The sequence below is a fragment of the Trichosurus vulpecula genome, chromosome 4, assembly GCF_011100635.1.
Source record: "Trichosurus vulpecula isolate mTriVul1 chromosome 4, mTriVul1.pri, whole genome shotgun sequence".
In the NCBI taxonomy this organism is placed as follows: Eukaryota; Metazoa; Chordata; class Mammalia; order Diprotodontia; family Phalangeridae; genus Trichosurus; species Trichosurus vulpecula.
In genome coordinates, this window is record NC_050576.1 from 137,570,508 (window position 1) to 137,583,950 (window position 13,443).

Consider the following 13,443-nt stretch of genomic DNA (forward strand, 5'->3'; position numbering starts at 1 on the left):
TATATACACATGCGCATGTGTGCGCACAAACACACACACACACACACACACACACACACACACACACACACCATCCCTACCTTTTTTTTTAAAAAAAGAAAAAACCTTTTTCAGTCCCAAATTTCTAAAGAAAAATAACACAAGGACATGAGCAACATTATACTTGTCTCAAATGGAATCATTTAGGAATTCGGAGTATAGTATTAATCTTATTGGATTAAAACACATAGTAATTGCTGTATTTAAAAAAAATAAAACTGGTCAAAGTTTTGAGAATTTACACTAATACTCGAACCACTATTTTACACAAATGAGCCAAGCAAAAGCCACTGAAGCACTGCTGTCAGCTCCTAATACATGATGGTAAAGCAGTTCCGAAAGCCATTGCCAGATGAAGATATGGAGCAGATTTCCTTCAAATTCTCCAAGATTTGTCTTCCGACACCAGCACACAGCTTTATGATGTCAGCTAATACATCTTACCTCTATAATAAAGCAGAGCAGTTAATGGATCTGCATACTGCATGAGATAAAACATTTCTGCTGTACTAGAAAGAGTTCTAGGTGAGGGAAAGAGCTATGATTTTTCCTCCACTTTATTGATTTTCTGACTCTACGTTCACAAAATCTGTTAAGAATAGAGACAATTCATTCTTCCACCCCCTTCCTCAATTACCTTAAAGCAAGATCTCCTTTTCAGATGTGGAAATATTTGCAGAACTGCAGGACAAAGAACTGAGACATTTTCATAGAGTTGATCAAGGGTGTGTGGGGGGGGAAGAGGATTTGCGAGATTCTGTTAAGAATAAGCAGAGACTGAATGACAACTTTAAATCTGCCACAATCATTTACTAATGTGCTGCTATATCAAATAAGTCTAATTTTTTGACAGCACCAAATTAGATTTATTGCAGAAACTGCTGCATAAATAGCATATGGCTATGTTATACCACCTATTTCACATCCCGGTAATGTTTTCCCCTCCCCCTTCAAAAATGAATAAATTGAGCCAAGCTATAAACCTTCTGCAAAAAAGAAATATACAAGTTTAAAAACAGATGTAGGAGATCTGGATCTCTTTGTTAAAGGAATAATTTCTGTACCAATGCTCAACTCTACATTTTAAAATATCATATTAAATAATTACTTTATTCCATGGGTCAGGTCCCCTTTTGAATTTTTTGAATCATTTTGTCTAATCTCCTTTTTGATTTAATGTGCCATATTGAATTTCCAAGCTATAGTTTAAAGAAAAGGGGTGGGGGAAGCACTAAATGCTTTTAGTTAAATAACTCAGATTAAATAATTTTTAAAAATCAGATTGCATGACTATACTGTGCAGTTGTTTACTAGTTCCCAATTGTGTAAAACACATGTAGAAGGAATTAGAGTAAAAAAAGTATTTTCCAACTTTAACCACAGCATTGCTAGTACAATTACCCTGATGCATAACAAGTGAGATAACTCTTCACTTAATATGTTCCGCATAATTTACTGTGTGTTGTGTACTATAGGGTTGTAGTAGTACATTTTCTACTCTACTAAAAGAATAGAAAAAAGAAAAGTTTCTTGGAAACCAGGGTTGAAACTTCATGGGGGGGGGGGTGTCCACAAAATAAATTCCGATACGGGAAATTTGTTTTACCCCAATTTTGATGTGACAAGACTAATTTTTTAAAATAACAAAGTTTAAGCATACTTCATGGACTGAAAAGACATTGCAAGGTCTTATCTCAGACCAATGGGCACACCACTGCAAACATCATGGCACTCTGCTACCCTGCAGACTCCCTCTCTGTGGTCAGTCTTCCCAGCTGCCCTATCTGTTACTGTCTGATTAGTTCTGCTAAGGAGCCCCTCCCCTGCCAGCTTTCAGTGCCATCTGTTCTACACAAGATGGCTGCTGCCCAGCAACCTAACACTGCCCTCCTACCTGGCACCCGGCTACCATCCTTACCCCAAAGTGCTAACACAGGTTCTCACTGCTGGCAGAGTCAGGATTTCATTACTACTACTTTGACAAGTGCAGGGTTGTTTGTAATTTCTCTTTTATCCTGATTTTGATTGTACAACCACCTCCCACTGATTCAGTTTGCTTCAGTTTTGTTGCTCACAGATTTTACTCTCCACATTAATCTCCCTCTGGCATGTTACTGCATCTGTTCCCTTTTTTATTATTAATTTTCAAATTCCCACCATTTTTGACAAAAAGGAGGTAATCTACACTCTGTTTCTGCCCATTTCATTTTCTTTAATTTGGAAGATAAGTATGAGAGCGTGCCAAAGAAGTTAATTCTCCGTTAACAGTTTATTTTCTGGCATCCCCGCGCCTTTGTATATGAAAAACAGATAGGAATAAATGTTGACTGAATCACAACAACACAGTCGCAGCCATTCCTGAATTTAATGAAAAGCAAACATATGAAACAGAATCTAAAAAGTTTATTAGTTACATGAGTTGACTCATGCTGTCATTCTTTCTTCCACTTTTAGCAAATAATTGTTTGTGCAAATGAGATTGGGTATGGGATCTGATTGAGTTAATCTATGGTTTTGACATTCCGTCTATCTCCTCAGTAAATGAATTTTATCTTTGATTAGTAAGAATACCATACTTTCTAAACCATACACTGTCAACTGATTCAAATCTAACAGGGAAATACAAGGAAACAAAATGCCTCGTACACGGGAAAAACCTAAAAATAAAGTATTTCTGTCAGAGTAAAACTGCTGAAAGGCAAAGCCGAACATAAAGCATTTAGGATGGAGCACAGTTTCCAGTTAGATATTTCTGTGATAAAGACTTTCATGTCAATGGCAGCAAAACGTTTTCTTAAAGATACAGAAGTCTATTTAGAATTTATTCCAAGGCATAATATGAGAAAACAAGGAAAAGAAGTCTACCCAGAAATTCAGGTGGGCTTTCTTTTCTCTATTTCACCATTATTCCATTAAAAAGTATGATTAAGTAATCCCATAACTTCCCTGAAGTAAAATAGATTTGATAAATATATTGTGGGCAAGAATTATTTTGCTATATATGGAAGGAGTTTAATAGCAGTAGAATACATGAATTAGTATTACAATAATCATATCTCAGATTTATAGGATATTTACTTTGGATCCTGCAATTTCACACATGACCTTTATTCTCAAAATATCCCTGTAAATTCCTAAGGAATTGAAGATATTCAATATTTTCCCAAAAGGCCACAGTAGTTACTCAGAGGCAGGATTAAGAAACAATATCCAAATTTAATTAATCAAAACCTAGAGTACTACCAATTAGACTGCCAGGTGAAAAGCTAAAAGTTGGTTATGCACCGTCAAACAACAACAACAACAACAAAACCTTCTCTATTCCTTACAATGCCTGTCCCTACACACTGCACACTGACTTCTCCACTCACGGGCCCAATGGGTTACTCGTGGGTTGGTTACTTTAACTCCTATCTTGGTGAATGATGAGCAGTTCAATACAGTGAAACTCATATTAACAATGACAATGTCTTACAATGGCACACTGAATTGTCAGAGCCCTTTTTACCTAGTTGGGTGCACTCTATGATCTAGCTCCAAAGGACTTCCTGGTGTAGTTGGCACTTGACATCTCTTTTCCCATCTCCCCTACATCTCCAGACTTCATGGCTTTCCAACCCTTCTATATATTTTCTTGTCTAGTGACACTGGTCCCTCATTCAAGATGCTATGTCTGCTGATTCCATACATTTTCACTGGCTGTCTCACATGCCTGGAATGTTCTTTCTTCTCAATTCTACTACTTCTTGGCTTCCCCAGCTTCCTTCAGCTCCCACCTTCTGGAGGTACCATTCCAATCCATTATCCACTTAGCTGTCAAACAGATACCTCTAAAGCACAGGTCTGACCATGTTAACCTCATTCAGCGAATTCTAGTGGGTCCCTTTTACCTACAGGATCAAATGCAACATCTTCTGATTTTTAAAGACCTTCATAACCTGACCCTTTCCTACCTTTCAAGCCTTCTTACAATTTACTTCCCTAACATATTATATTGTCCACTGACAATGAAGTTTGCTGTTCCTTATACAAAAACACCCCATCTCTTGACTCCTCCATTTTTATGGGTTGTTCCATGTGTCTGGAATTCTCTCCCTCCTCATCTCTGCTTCTTGAAATCTCAGTTAAAACACCATTTTCTTCAAGAAGCCTTTCCTAATCCCCTGAAGGCTAGTGCATTCACTCTGTTGATTGTCTTCAATTTATCATGTCTATATCTTGTTTGTACATAGTTGTTTGCACGATGTCTCCTTCATTAGACAGTGAACTCCTTGAGAGCAGGTACCCTTTTGACTTTTGTTTTTGTATTTCCAGCACTCAACACAGTACCTAGAATATAGTAGGTAATTAATAAATGCTTGTTAACTTTACTTATTGGTCTCCCTAGCTGCTAGTGCCTTCCCTTCTGAGATGACCTTCTATACACTCTATATATAATCTTATGAGTACCTAGTTGCTTCTGTGTTGTTTTCCCCCTGAGAAGATGAGGTCCTGGAGAGCAGGGAGTTTCCATCTTTCTTTGTATGCCAAGTGCTTAACATAGTAAACATAGTAACACAGCCTGTCACATAGTAAACACTCGATAACTGCATGAGACTTTATTTTTATTATTTATTTTACCTTTAAATAATTTTAGATCTGATTTTTTTATAATAACATTATTCTAAATTAGGGTCATGGGTTAATTCTTTTTAGAGTTTTAGTCCGCCCTCTCTCACCAAACTTTGTTCTCAATTACGAGTTGGGAAAGGGTACAAGCATTATATTTGTTTAAAGTATGGAGGAGAGAAAAAACTTCCTTCTTCCTCTGCTGAGATTCTTTAGAACATCAGTTGATTGTTTGATGGGGTGATTTTTATCACCTTAAATGATTAGAGGATCCAAAGGACATCAAAAGGAACCCTCTTAGGGAATGAATGCCTGCCTCTGCTACATTCTGAACCTTTCCCAACCTAGACTAGGTTTGCTGGCTATGATAATACATAGGAGGGAGTAGAAAGTGCAGACCTGCATCATACAGAGGAGAAAGGAGAAGGTGTGGGAGACAGTCTGTTTCCTTTGTGGCTTCTTGACAGACTGTTTTGATACTGGAAAGGGGAGGGAAAATAGGCCTCATTTAATTTAATTTAAAACAGCACCAAGGCCATCTATTTCCAGACTTCAAGACGTTGGTTGCACATATATCCATTTAAAATTATTTTGACACATTTTGACTAATTTATTCATGAAAGGAATACTAGAAAAATTAGCTTAATTTTAAATGGAAACATCAGATGAAAATTCTTGAACAAAATACAGGAGTAAAGAGGAGAAATTTCAGCATAGAAACACGATGAAGTTTTGTCTTTGTTTCTCCTTTTTTGTTGTCCAGACCTGTGATTTCACTGATTTAATTTTAATTCCTGGTGAGGAAACTCAACATTTCCTCAACCAAAGAAAACTGTCAAAGAAAACTTAAATGTACACTCTTAAGAGTAGTTGGAGCATTAAGTGGCTAAGTAACTTTCGTAGAGTCACACAGCCACTATGTGCCACAGGTGGGACTTGAACCAGGCTTTTCCTGACTTGGAGGCCAGATCTCTATTGCCTATACCACACTGTCTCTGATCAACATTTTAGAAGTCTTCAAATGAATATATGTCCAGAGTAAGTTTCTTTGTCCAAGGATGAAGAGTGTGGAATCCTAGAATTTCAGGGTTAGAAGGGACCTGTGTCCGACCATAATGCTACTTTTGCATGATTAAAATTGATTCTCAGTTATTATATCCATGATTGACATAGCTATATAAATAATCTCAAAGAGTAGGTAATCCAAAAGGAGCACTAAACTAAAATTTCCCATAGCCACCCTCCCAGTTCAGCTCTAACCTGTTACATGCATCAACATTCCTATTCCCATTACAACAAAATAAAACAATCTCTTTTAAAGCAAAATGTCAATGTAAACAAAACTAACTGCTCTTTATCTGATTCAAATTAGGTCTCAAGATGAAAAGAAGAGTAAAATATTGCTGTATATAAGATAAACAGAGGCAGCAAAAGATGTCATGGAATATCTGCAAGAATTTGAGGCATTGGTTTCCAAAAATCTACCTATTGATAATTTATATTCTACCCACTGATAATTGATACTGACAACTGATCATTCTCTTTGCTATTTCAATGAAAAGTTAACACTACAGTTTAGCTATCTACTTGTCAGGGTCACAGATAAAGTGACTGGGATGGAATATTGGTAGACACTTAATGCTAGTTAACTAACAGACATAGTTCGTATCATCAAGCCACCCTTCCACTTAGGATAACTATAAAGGGCATCACTTCTGTTATGGGTAGTTATCTATCATTCAACCTCCTGTTTGCAGAAACAGTATCTACGGAGAGACACGGAAGAAAATGAAAGTATATGCCCATATACATCCAAGGCTCTATTCTAGTTTAATGGGCTGCCCTTAGAACATAAAATAGTGTATATACCCTCTCTCCTTGAGAAAGCAGAGGTGAGACCAGAGAAACCAATCAGTGTCCCCTGGCCACACAGAGAAGTTTCCTCTTGAACTAAGACAGTGATTCAGAAAGATGTTTGGGAAGGGGATATAATTTTGCCCACGGGTTAACGGTTACACATGCCCTCATGATAGTTACCAGGTGTAGAGCAGGCAAATTGGTCTCAACAAGTGGTAAGAAGGATGGAAAAAACATTAAAAACTATTATTTTAGTATGCTGCACAAATTACAAGTTGATCCTCTCGTGTTGAGTTATGGCTTTTTAAAAAAAGAATTTAATTTTATATACCCCCTTTAAAAACTAAATATGTTAAAGGAATTTTAAAAACAAAATACATAAATGAAAATATTTGACTGTCATGTAAAGTAAAAACCTCTTTTCCCACTTACAGCAAAATGAAGTAAAGAAGGAAAGAAGAAGAGAATGGCAAAATTAGGTTAAATAGTTTAACTTGTGGGTGAGACTTAAAGGAACCTTGGAGAAGTGTTCTGGGAAATTTTGAGTCAGGATTAAAATTTACTATGATGTTGTATTACATGGCCAAGGAAGCTAGTAACTGTCATTTCTACTACATGAAAACATTTCACTTATGTTTCCAATTGTCTTTTTTCCCTTCAAGAAAAAAAGTACAGTCAATCATAAGTATTTATTTATAGAGCATCTGCTATTATGTAGGAAGGGAAGGCATTGTTGAAGATACAAAGCTGTATAATGGACTGTCCTTGCCCTGCGGGGGGAGAGGGGTTACAACTTGGAGATCCAAAGGACTGCTATTTATATTTAAACTATTTGTGACTCTAGAATTTGAGATAATCCTCATGGTAAGTAAATAATAAAAGACATCTTGTCTCATATTTTCAAGTATGTTAACATTATCAATGGTGTCATCATCTAATTACAAAAGAAAGTGGTATAAAACATAGCTTATTTTATTGATAATTTCTCCAAACTACAACTAGATGCACAGTGAAGTGTGGATGTTTAGTGTAACTTAAAAAAACGATTTTTCATCTTGAAATAATTGGAAACAAAATAGTAGAGTACTACTCCAATCAAATAAAAGTAGGACTCAAGGGAAGCTAAATTTTAAATCATAGAGAACTTTTTCATACTTATTAAATAAAAATATCAAAGAAGAGACACATCTTCAATAATACATAAAGACCAGGATTTATGGGAATAGAGTCAAAGCTTTAAAATACATTCAATATGTGTTGAAATACATATTGTCATATAGTTCAGTATGTTTATTCTTTCCAAGCATAATGCTAGTGCTGTGGAGAAATTAAGGCTGTCTAAGAAAAAATCTTTGCTTTTAAAAAGCTTACAATTGAATAGAAACGACAAAGAATGAAGACAAATAACTATAATACAGGACATCCTTTCACTAATGCAACTCGTTCATCATTTTAGAAGTGCCCAAAGGGGAAAAAACAAAATATTATAGGAGTTCAAAGGGAAAAAAGCACTCATTTCCAAATGGGGTTAGCCTATCAGAGTAGGTGCACAGGGAAGAGAAGGACATTCCAAATACAGGGAGTCAGACAGGAGGAGAGCAAGAGGAATGTGCCAGCTATGTTAAGAAAACTTCAAGTAGGTTAGCTTGACTACAGCAGAGTTAACATATCAGGTTAACCTGGGGTCCAAAGACCCTTATGGGATCTGTAGGTAGATTTCAGGGGTTTCCTCAACTTGGAAGGAAAATACAATTACATCTTTATTTTCATTAACCTCTAATCAATTATGAATGTAGGCACCAACTATTAGGCTGAAAAGAGTACCATAAATTTCACCATATATGAGGGTTCCATGACATAAGAAAAGGTGAAGAACATTTAACGTAAAAAATTAGTACGAGGTAAGGCTGTATGACACCAGACAATGGAGGGTTTTTAAATGTCAGAAGAGTGAGCTTAGACTTCAGTAGACAATGGGGAACAGTTTTTGAGCAGTGGAATGACACATAGCCAATTAATGGCAAAGCCAGTATGGTGCTCTAAGATTCCAGTAGCCCAGTTCCACTTTTTCTGATTTGTTACCAAAGACATACTTGGCTGATAAACTAGATAATCAAGCTCGTAACAATTGCTTATAAAATTAGGGTCAGTGGGATTCAGGTAAAAGCCTCTCTTTTGGAGTATTTTGACTCTGTTGTAGAATCTTTATGCCAATTGCTTCAGCCTCTCAAGTCTTTCTTCCCCTTATTTCTAAGTGCACAACCGTGGAGGACTTAGATCTGAACTTCAGATAAGCTGGACACAGTAGAAAGAATACAAAACTTTGAGTCAGGAGAGACCTGAGTTTGAATCCTGCCTCTTATACTTACTAGTTGTGTGACTTAGGGCATTTGATTCACTTCTGAGTCTTTCCTCATCAGTAAAGTAAGGATAGTAACACCTAAATAAATATTCACTTTAAGTAGGTAAAGGACTGTGAAAACTTTAAAGTGCTACACATCAATCTTAGCTGACATTACTGTGGCTGTTACTGAAACCTACTGTAAGAATCCTGAATTGGATGTAATCCTTAATACACATCAGGGGTTTTGTTTTTATTTCTTTTTGTTTGTTTCTTTTCTTTTTTGACAAATGGCTAACCTTTGTTATGATGTTTTATTTGGAAAATAGAAGGAGCCCTACCTTCTACCGCTTTCTACCACTGTAACCTTGGGCCAGTCACATCAGATTTTCTTGTCTGTCAAATAATGAAAGGTTGGACTGGATGGCATTTAAGGCCCCTTCCAGATCTAAACTTATGATCTTTCAACTAGAGCCATACACAGATGCAGTATCCCTGTGTAGTATCTGGTGGGAAAAAAACATTCCAGAGATAAGTTATGCATAGGCTCTTGGAAAACCTTTGGCTATGCACAGTAATTAGAACTCAGATCACCATCAGATTAAAAAATATTTAATAAACATAATCCTTGTGCTCTGCTCAGTTCTCCTTCTACCTTCTCATTCTCACTTTATCAACCCTCTACTAGTGAGTAAAGCTGGGACACAGCCTTTTTAGGGTTGTAAGTGCCTCCCCCAACCTGGAAACTTAGAAGTATATCAGGGAAGATCATGGTATTGCCTTTCTGGAAAACTCTTTATCTACAAGGGGATTTTTGTTAGGTGACTACAAGGAACAGCTAATATAAAGCCTGATTATCCAAATATAGCATATCAGAGGGATTTCATTCAATAAATGCTGAATTCCTAGGTTGTCTTTTGTTTTTCATAAACTTTCAAGGGGAAAATTCCTTACCATTGGCAAGGAAGTATAAATTAGATTTGAGAGGTGGGGATTTTTTCCCTCAAATCATCCACATATTTCCATTTCATCTCCTTCTCCTCTCCCCTGAAGAACTGGATTCATTTTCATAGCTAAACTATTTATCATGTAGTTTTAAAATTACATTTTTGAACTTCTGTTTAGAACATGAAGTTTTAAATGTTTAAGTTGAAGCTATATGGTGATTAGCCACCTGCCTTGCAGTTTGTTATTTTAGCAGCTGGTCTAAACTGAAATAGAAAAAAGGTTCGCAAGCATCAAACTGAATGTATTTAATTTATTCAGTGAACATTTATTGAGTGCCTACTGTGTGAAAGGCTCTGTGCTAGGCACTGAAGTGGATATGCTGGATTAATAAAGAAGGGTGGTGGCGAAAAAAGCTTAGAAATCAGAATAAAGCGGTTTAAGAGTAGAAAACTTTGTCAACAATCTAATGCTTTGCATGAAAAGGGTGTATCTTGCATGTATTCTGCATTTTAAATTCACCTACAATTTTATAAGCACTCATTTTGCCAACTATGTAGAGAAGACTCAGAAGGAAGTTATAATTAAGAAAAGAGTAATAACACTGAGAACTTGCTGGAAGTTCAGTTTTTGGGAGGCTAGGTATGTTGTTTTCTGAAACCAGCTGAAATAAAGATCAACAGAAAACAATTTTATGAAGTACTAAGGTGATATAAATATTCTTTAGGAAGAACAAAGAAACTAGTTGTCAATCATCCATTTTTAGCAGTTGCTGCATCTTAATGTACTGTCCTTGGGAAAAAAAATGGTCTAGTTAGACTATATAAGCAAGGAAAAACTGCATAAGGAAACTCTCTGTGGACTTTGACTTCTGAAATTAACTCTATGAATAAGACAGAATGGTATAAGGGCAAATCCAGCATTAATATTTATTTAATCCTCAGATGCACTGAGACGTTAAAAGCTGTCCATTTCTGTGGCATAGCAATGCTTAACACACTAATGGTTGGTTCTCAATAGCAGTCTGACAGAGGAGAAATAATATTAACATTCTCATGATAAAGCTAAATTCTAAAACTTCCATGATTAAATAACTATATAAACTACACTGACATGTTCCTGATTCTACAACTACTTAAAATTTGCATTAAAAGAACGGTTATTATTCTGCATTATTAAGCAATTTTTTTCCTGATAAATTGTTTCAGCTATTGGGATTTTTCCAAGATATCACACATGTATAGATGGCATTATTTTGGATTTGTTTTTTGTAAAGAAAAGAGCTTGGCATACCATTTGGATTATTATCATAACAAAATGTTTTGAAGAAAGTTTTATTTTAGCAGAAGTAAAGGCATCTTAACACTACCCCAAAACTTTGGGAGGTTCGTCAACCTCTAGAATATTTTTTCTCTCCAAATGCAGGCTGTTCAAGTGGTGCTTTCCTCCATCTGTTACTGTACCGTGTTCTGAATTATATTGTCATATTTAATGTAAAAGGGATCAGTCCCCATTTCATAGTTCAAATTCAACATGCTAGTGTGAATGGATGGCTGTTGTCTAACTGATTTTAGAACCTAATATCATGAAGATTCTAATCTGTTTAGATAGCAAGATTCTCTATAAGACCAGCTGGACCCTAAGATATATGAAGAATGTAGTTATTTGATATAAAAATGAAAAAAATCTTATTAAAACTCAAAATATGTAGAAGCTCTAAGATGGAGGTTGGAATAATTCAATATATTTACTGGATTGTTTTCTTTTTTAAAAATATATTCAGAATATTTGTTTCTTGGAATGTTCGGATCCTTTCTGGGGACCCATGTATATGGCACTGGAGTTTTCTAATAAAGACCTTCATATCACACTACAAGTGACAAAATAATTTGCAATACGTACCTAGCAAACACATTTTCCAATGGGTCAACAGTAGCAATCAGCTTCATCTCTAAATTTTATACCATTTACCACTCAGATTTCTCATCTTATATCTTTCTTCTCAATTTGCCTTGTACATCACATTGTGTTACAGCTATTTCCACATCAGAAGCACCCAGCATTCTCCCCAAAATGTGCACTCTGGTTAAAGCCCAGGTCTTTCAGAGTTGGGGCACCAAGTGTGTCCTTTTGGCTGTTTTGAAAGTGAATCGCTCATACATGTGAGTCCTACAGATGAAAGGTTGTGTTTTATAAAAACCACACTTATCATTCCCATGTCTGGGTGTTTTGCTTCCACGTCTGCACGTTTCCTAATATGCCTGAAAGCTGTGCATGAAGCGAATGACTAAGACTGTCTGTAACAACTGCCTGGATGCCTGTGGAAAAAAAGGAGTAGAACGAAATGTGTGCTATGGCATTTAATAGGATTAGGGGGTACCTGGTGAGGTGCAGTTGGTGCTCAGTTTTGCCCAGCAGTTCTGTCAGTTTTATGCACTCATCTCTGGCTCTTGCTCCGTCCTGCTGTGCTTGTTCAATACGCTGCTTGCTTTCATTCAGTTCTAATTTCAGTTTCTCTATTTCCTTGGGAAAAAAAAAATCATCCGTATAAAATCAAGGCAGTCACATTTTAGATTACTTTTATTTTCAACATAAATATAACAAACGATGATCAGAAGACGTAGGCACCCTTCCTTTTTATGAGAAAGGGAAATGACTTGGCCAAAATGCAGATTAGTGAGATTTTTTTAGATTGTAAAATAAAGACCCATTTTTAAATGAAATAATGAAGTAGGAAACTATTTGCTATTCCATTCCTAGACCTTTGCTTTTAATAATGTTCCTCCTATCAAATAGAACTATCTTAAAATTTAGCATTTGTGTATAGCAAAGTTGGCTATTTCATAAACAGGGATTTATGTGTGAAAACTGTATTTGTTGTTTAATGTTCATATTTTGAATGTCATATGAAAGAGGTAAAATATTTTAAGATGTCTCCCACAGAAGCATAAGTATTAAAATGGAACTCAGGGCACTAAATATTAAAAGTATTTCACAAACTAGAATTTGGACAAAACATTAGACACAAGTTCTTTTAGACATCAACCAGATATAGAGGTTGTTGAACTGATAATCTTGAAAGAAAGTAAAAGGCCATTTTAGCTGCTTTGATAAAGAGTTAACCTCTTTACTATCAGAAAAATTAGCACATTCTAGTCCTTATTTTCAGAAAGTTACACCCAATTGTCACTTAAATGTCCCCAAACAAATAATACTCAGAATAATAAGAAAATTTGAACATACACATCTTAATTTAATTTTTTTATAAAACTTAACAAGTGTAGATAAAAAATAAAAATCTTTAATTATTATCAAATCAATAAAACCACAAGAGATAAATGCAAAAAGAGAAGCTATATTGTCTAATCAGGCAAAGAGCAATGGGTAATTTAAACACACAGAAAGATCCATTTGGAGAAAAAAGTCAGAATTAAGGATAAGAACTTAGAGTTCTGCTGTTATGTGTATTTTCAAAATCTCTTGATTCCTTTTATTTAATTTTTAAATTTCTGAATAATTTTCTAACTATTACATTAAGTCCATTATGCAGAGATAAGCTATGCCCATAGCATTTAATTAACTATTTAGATTTTTCCTTACTATTTACTCTTCCCTTTAGAATAAGGATTCAGTTTCTCTTTAATAAAACCATA

At 35.5% G+C, this 13,443-nt stretch overlaps 1 protein-coding gene across 1 annotated transcript in view; it reads right to left on the reverse strand.

The window, feature by feature from the left end:
- The window catches only part of SDCCAG8 (SHH signaling and ciliogenesis regulator SDCCAG8), a 285,884-nt gene that overhangs the window by 137,756 nt on the left and 134,685 nt on the right, over positions 1 to 13,443 (reverse strand). The window contains 1 exon segment of the mRNA XM_036753380.1: positions 12,171 to 12,313. Coding sequence (XP_036609275.1) covers positions 12,171 to 12,313 — 143 coding nt within the window.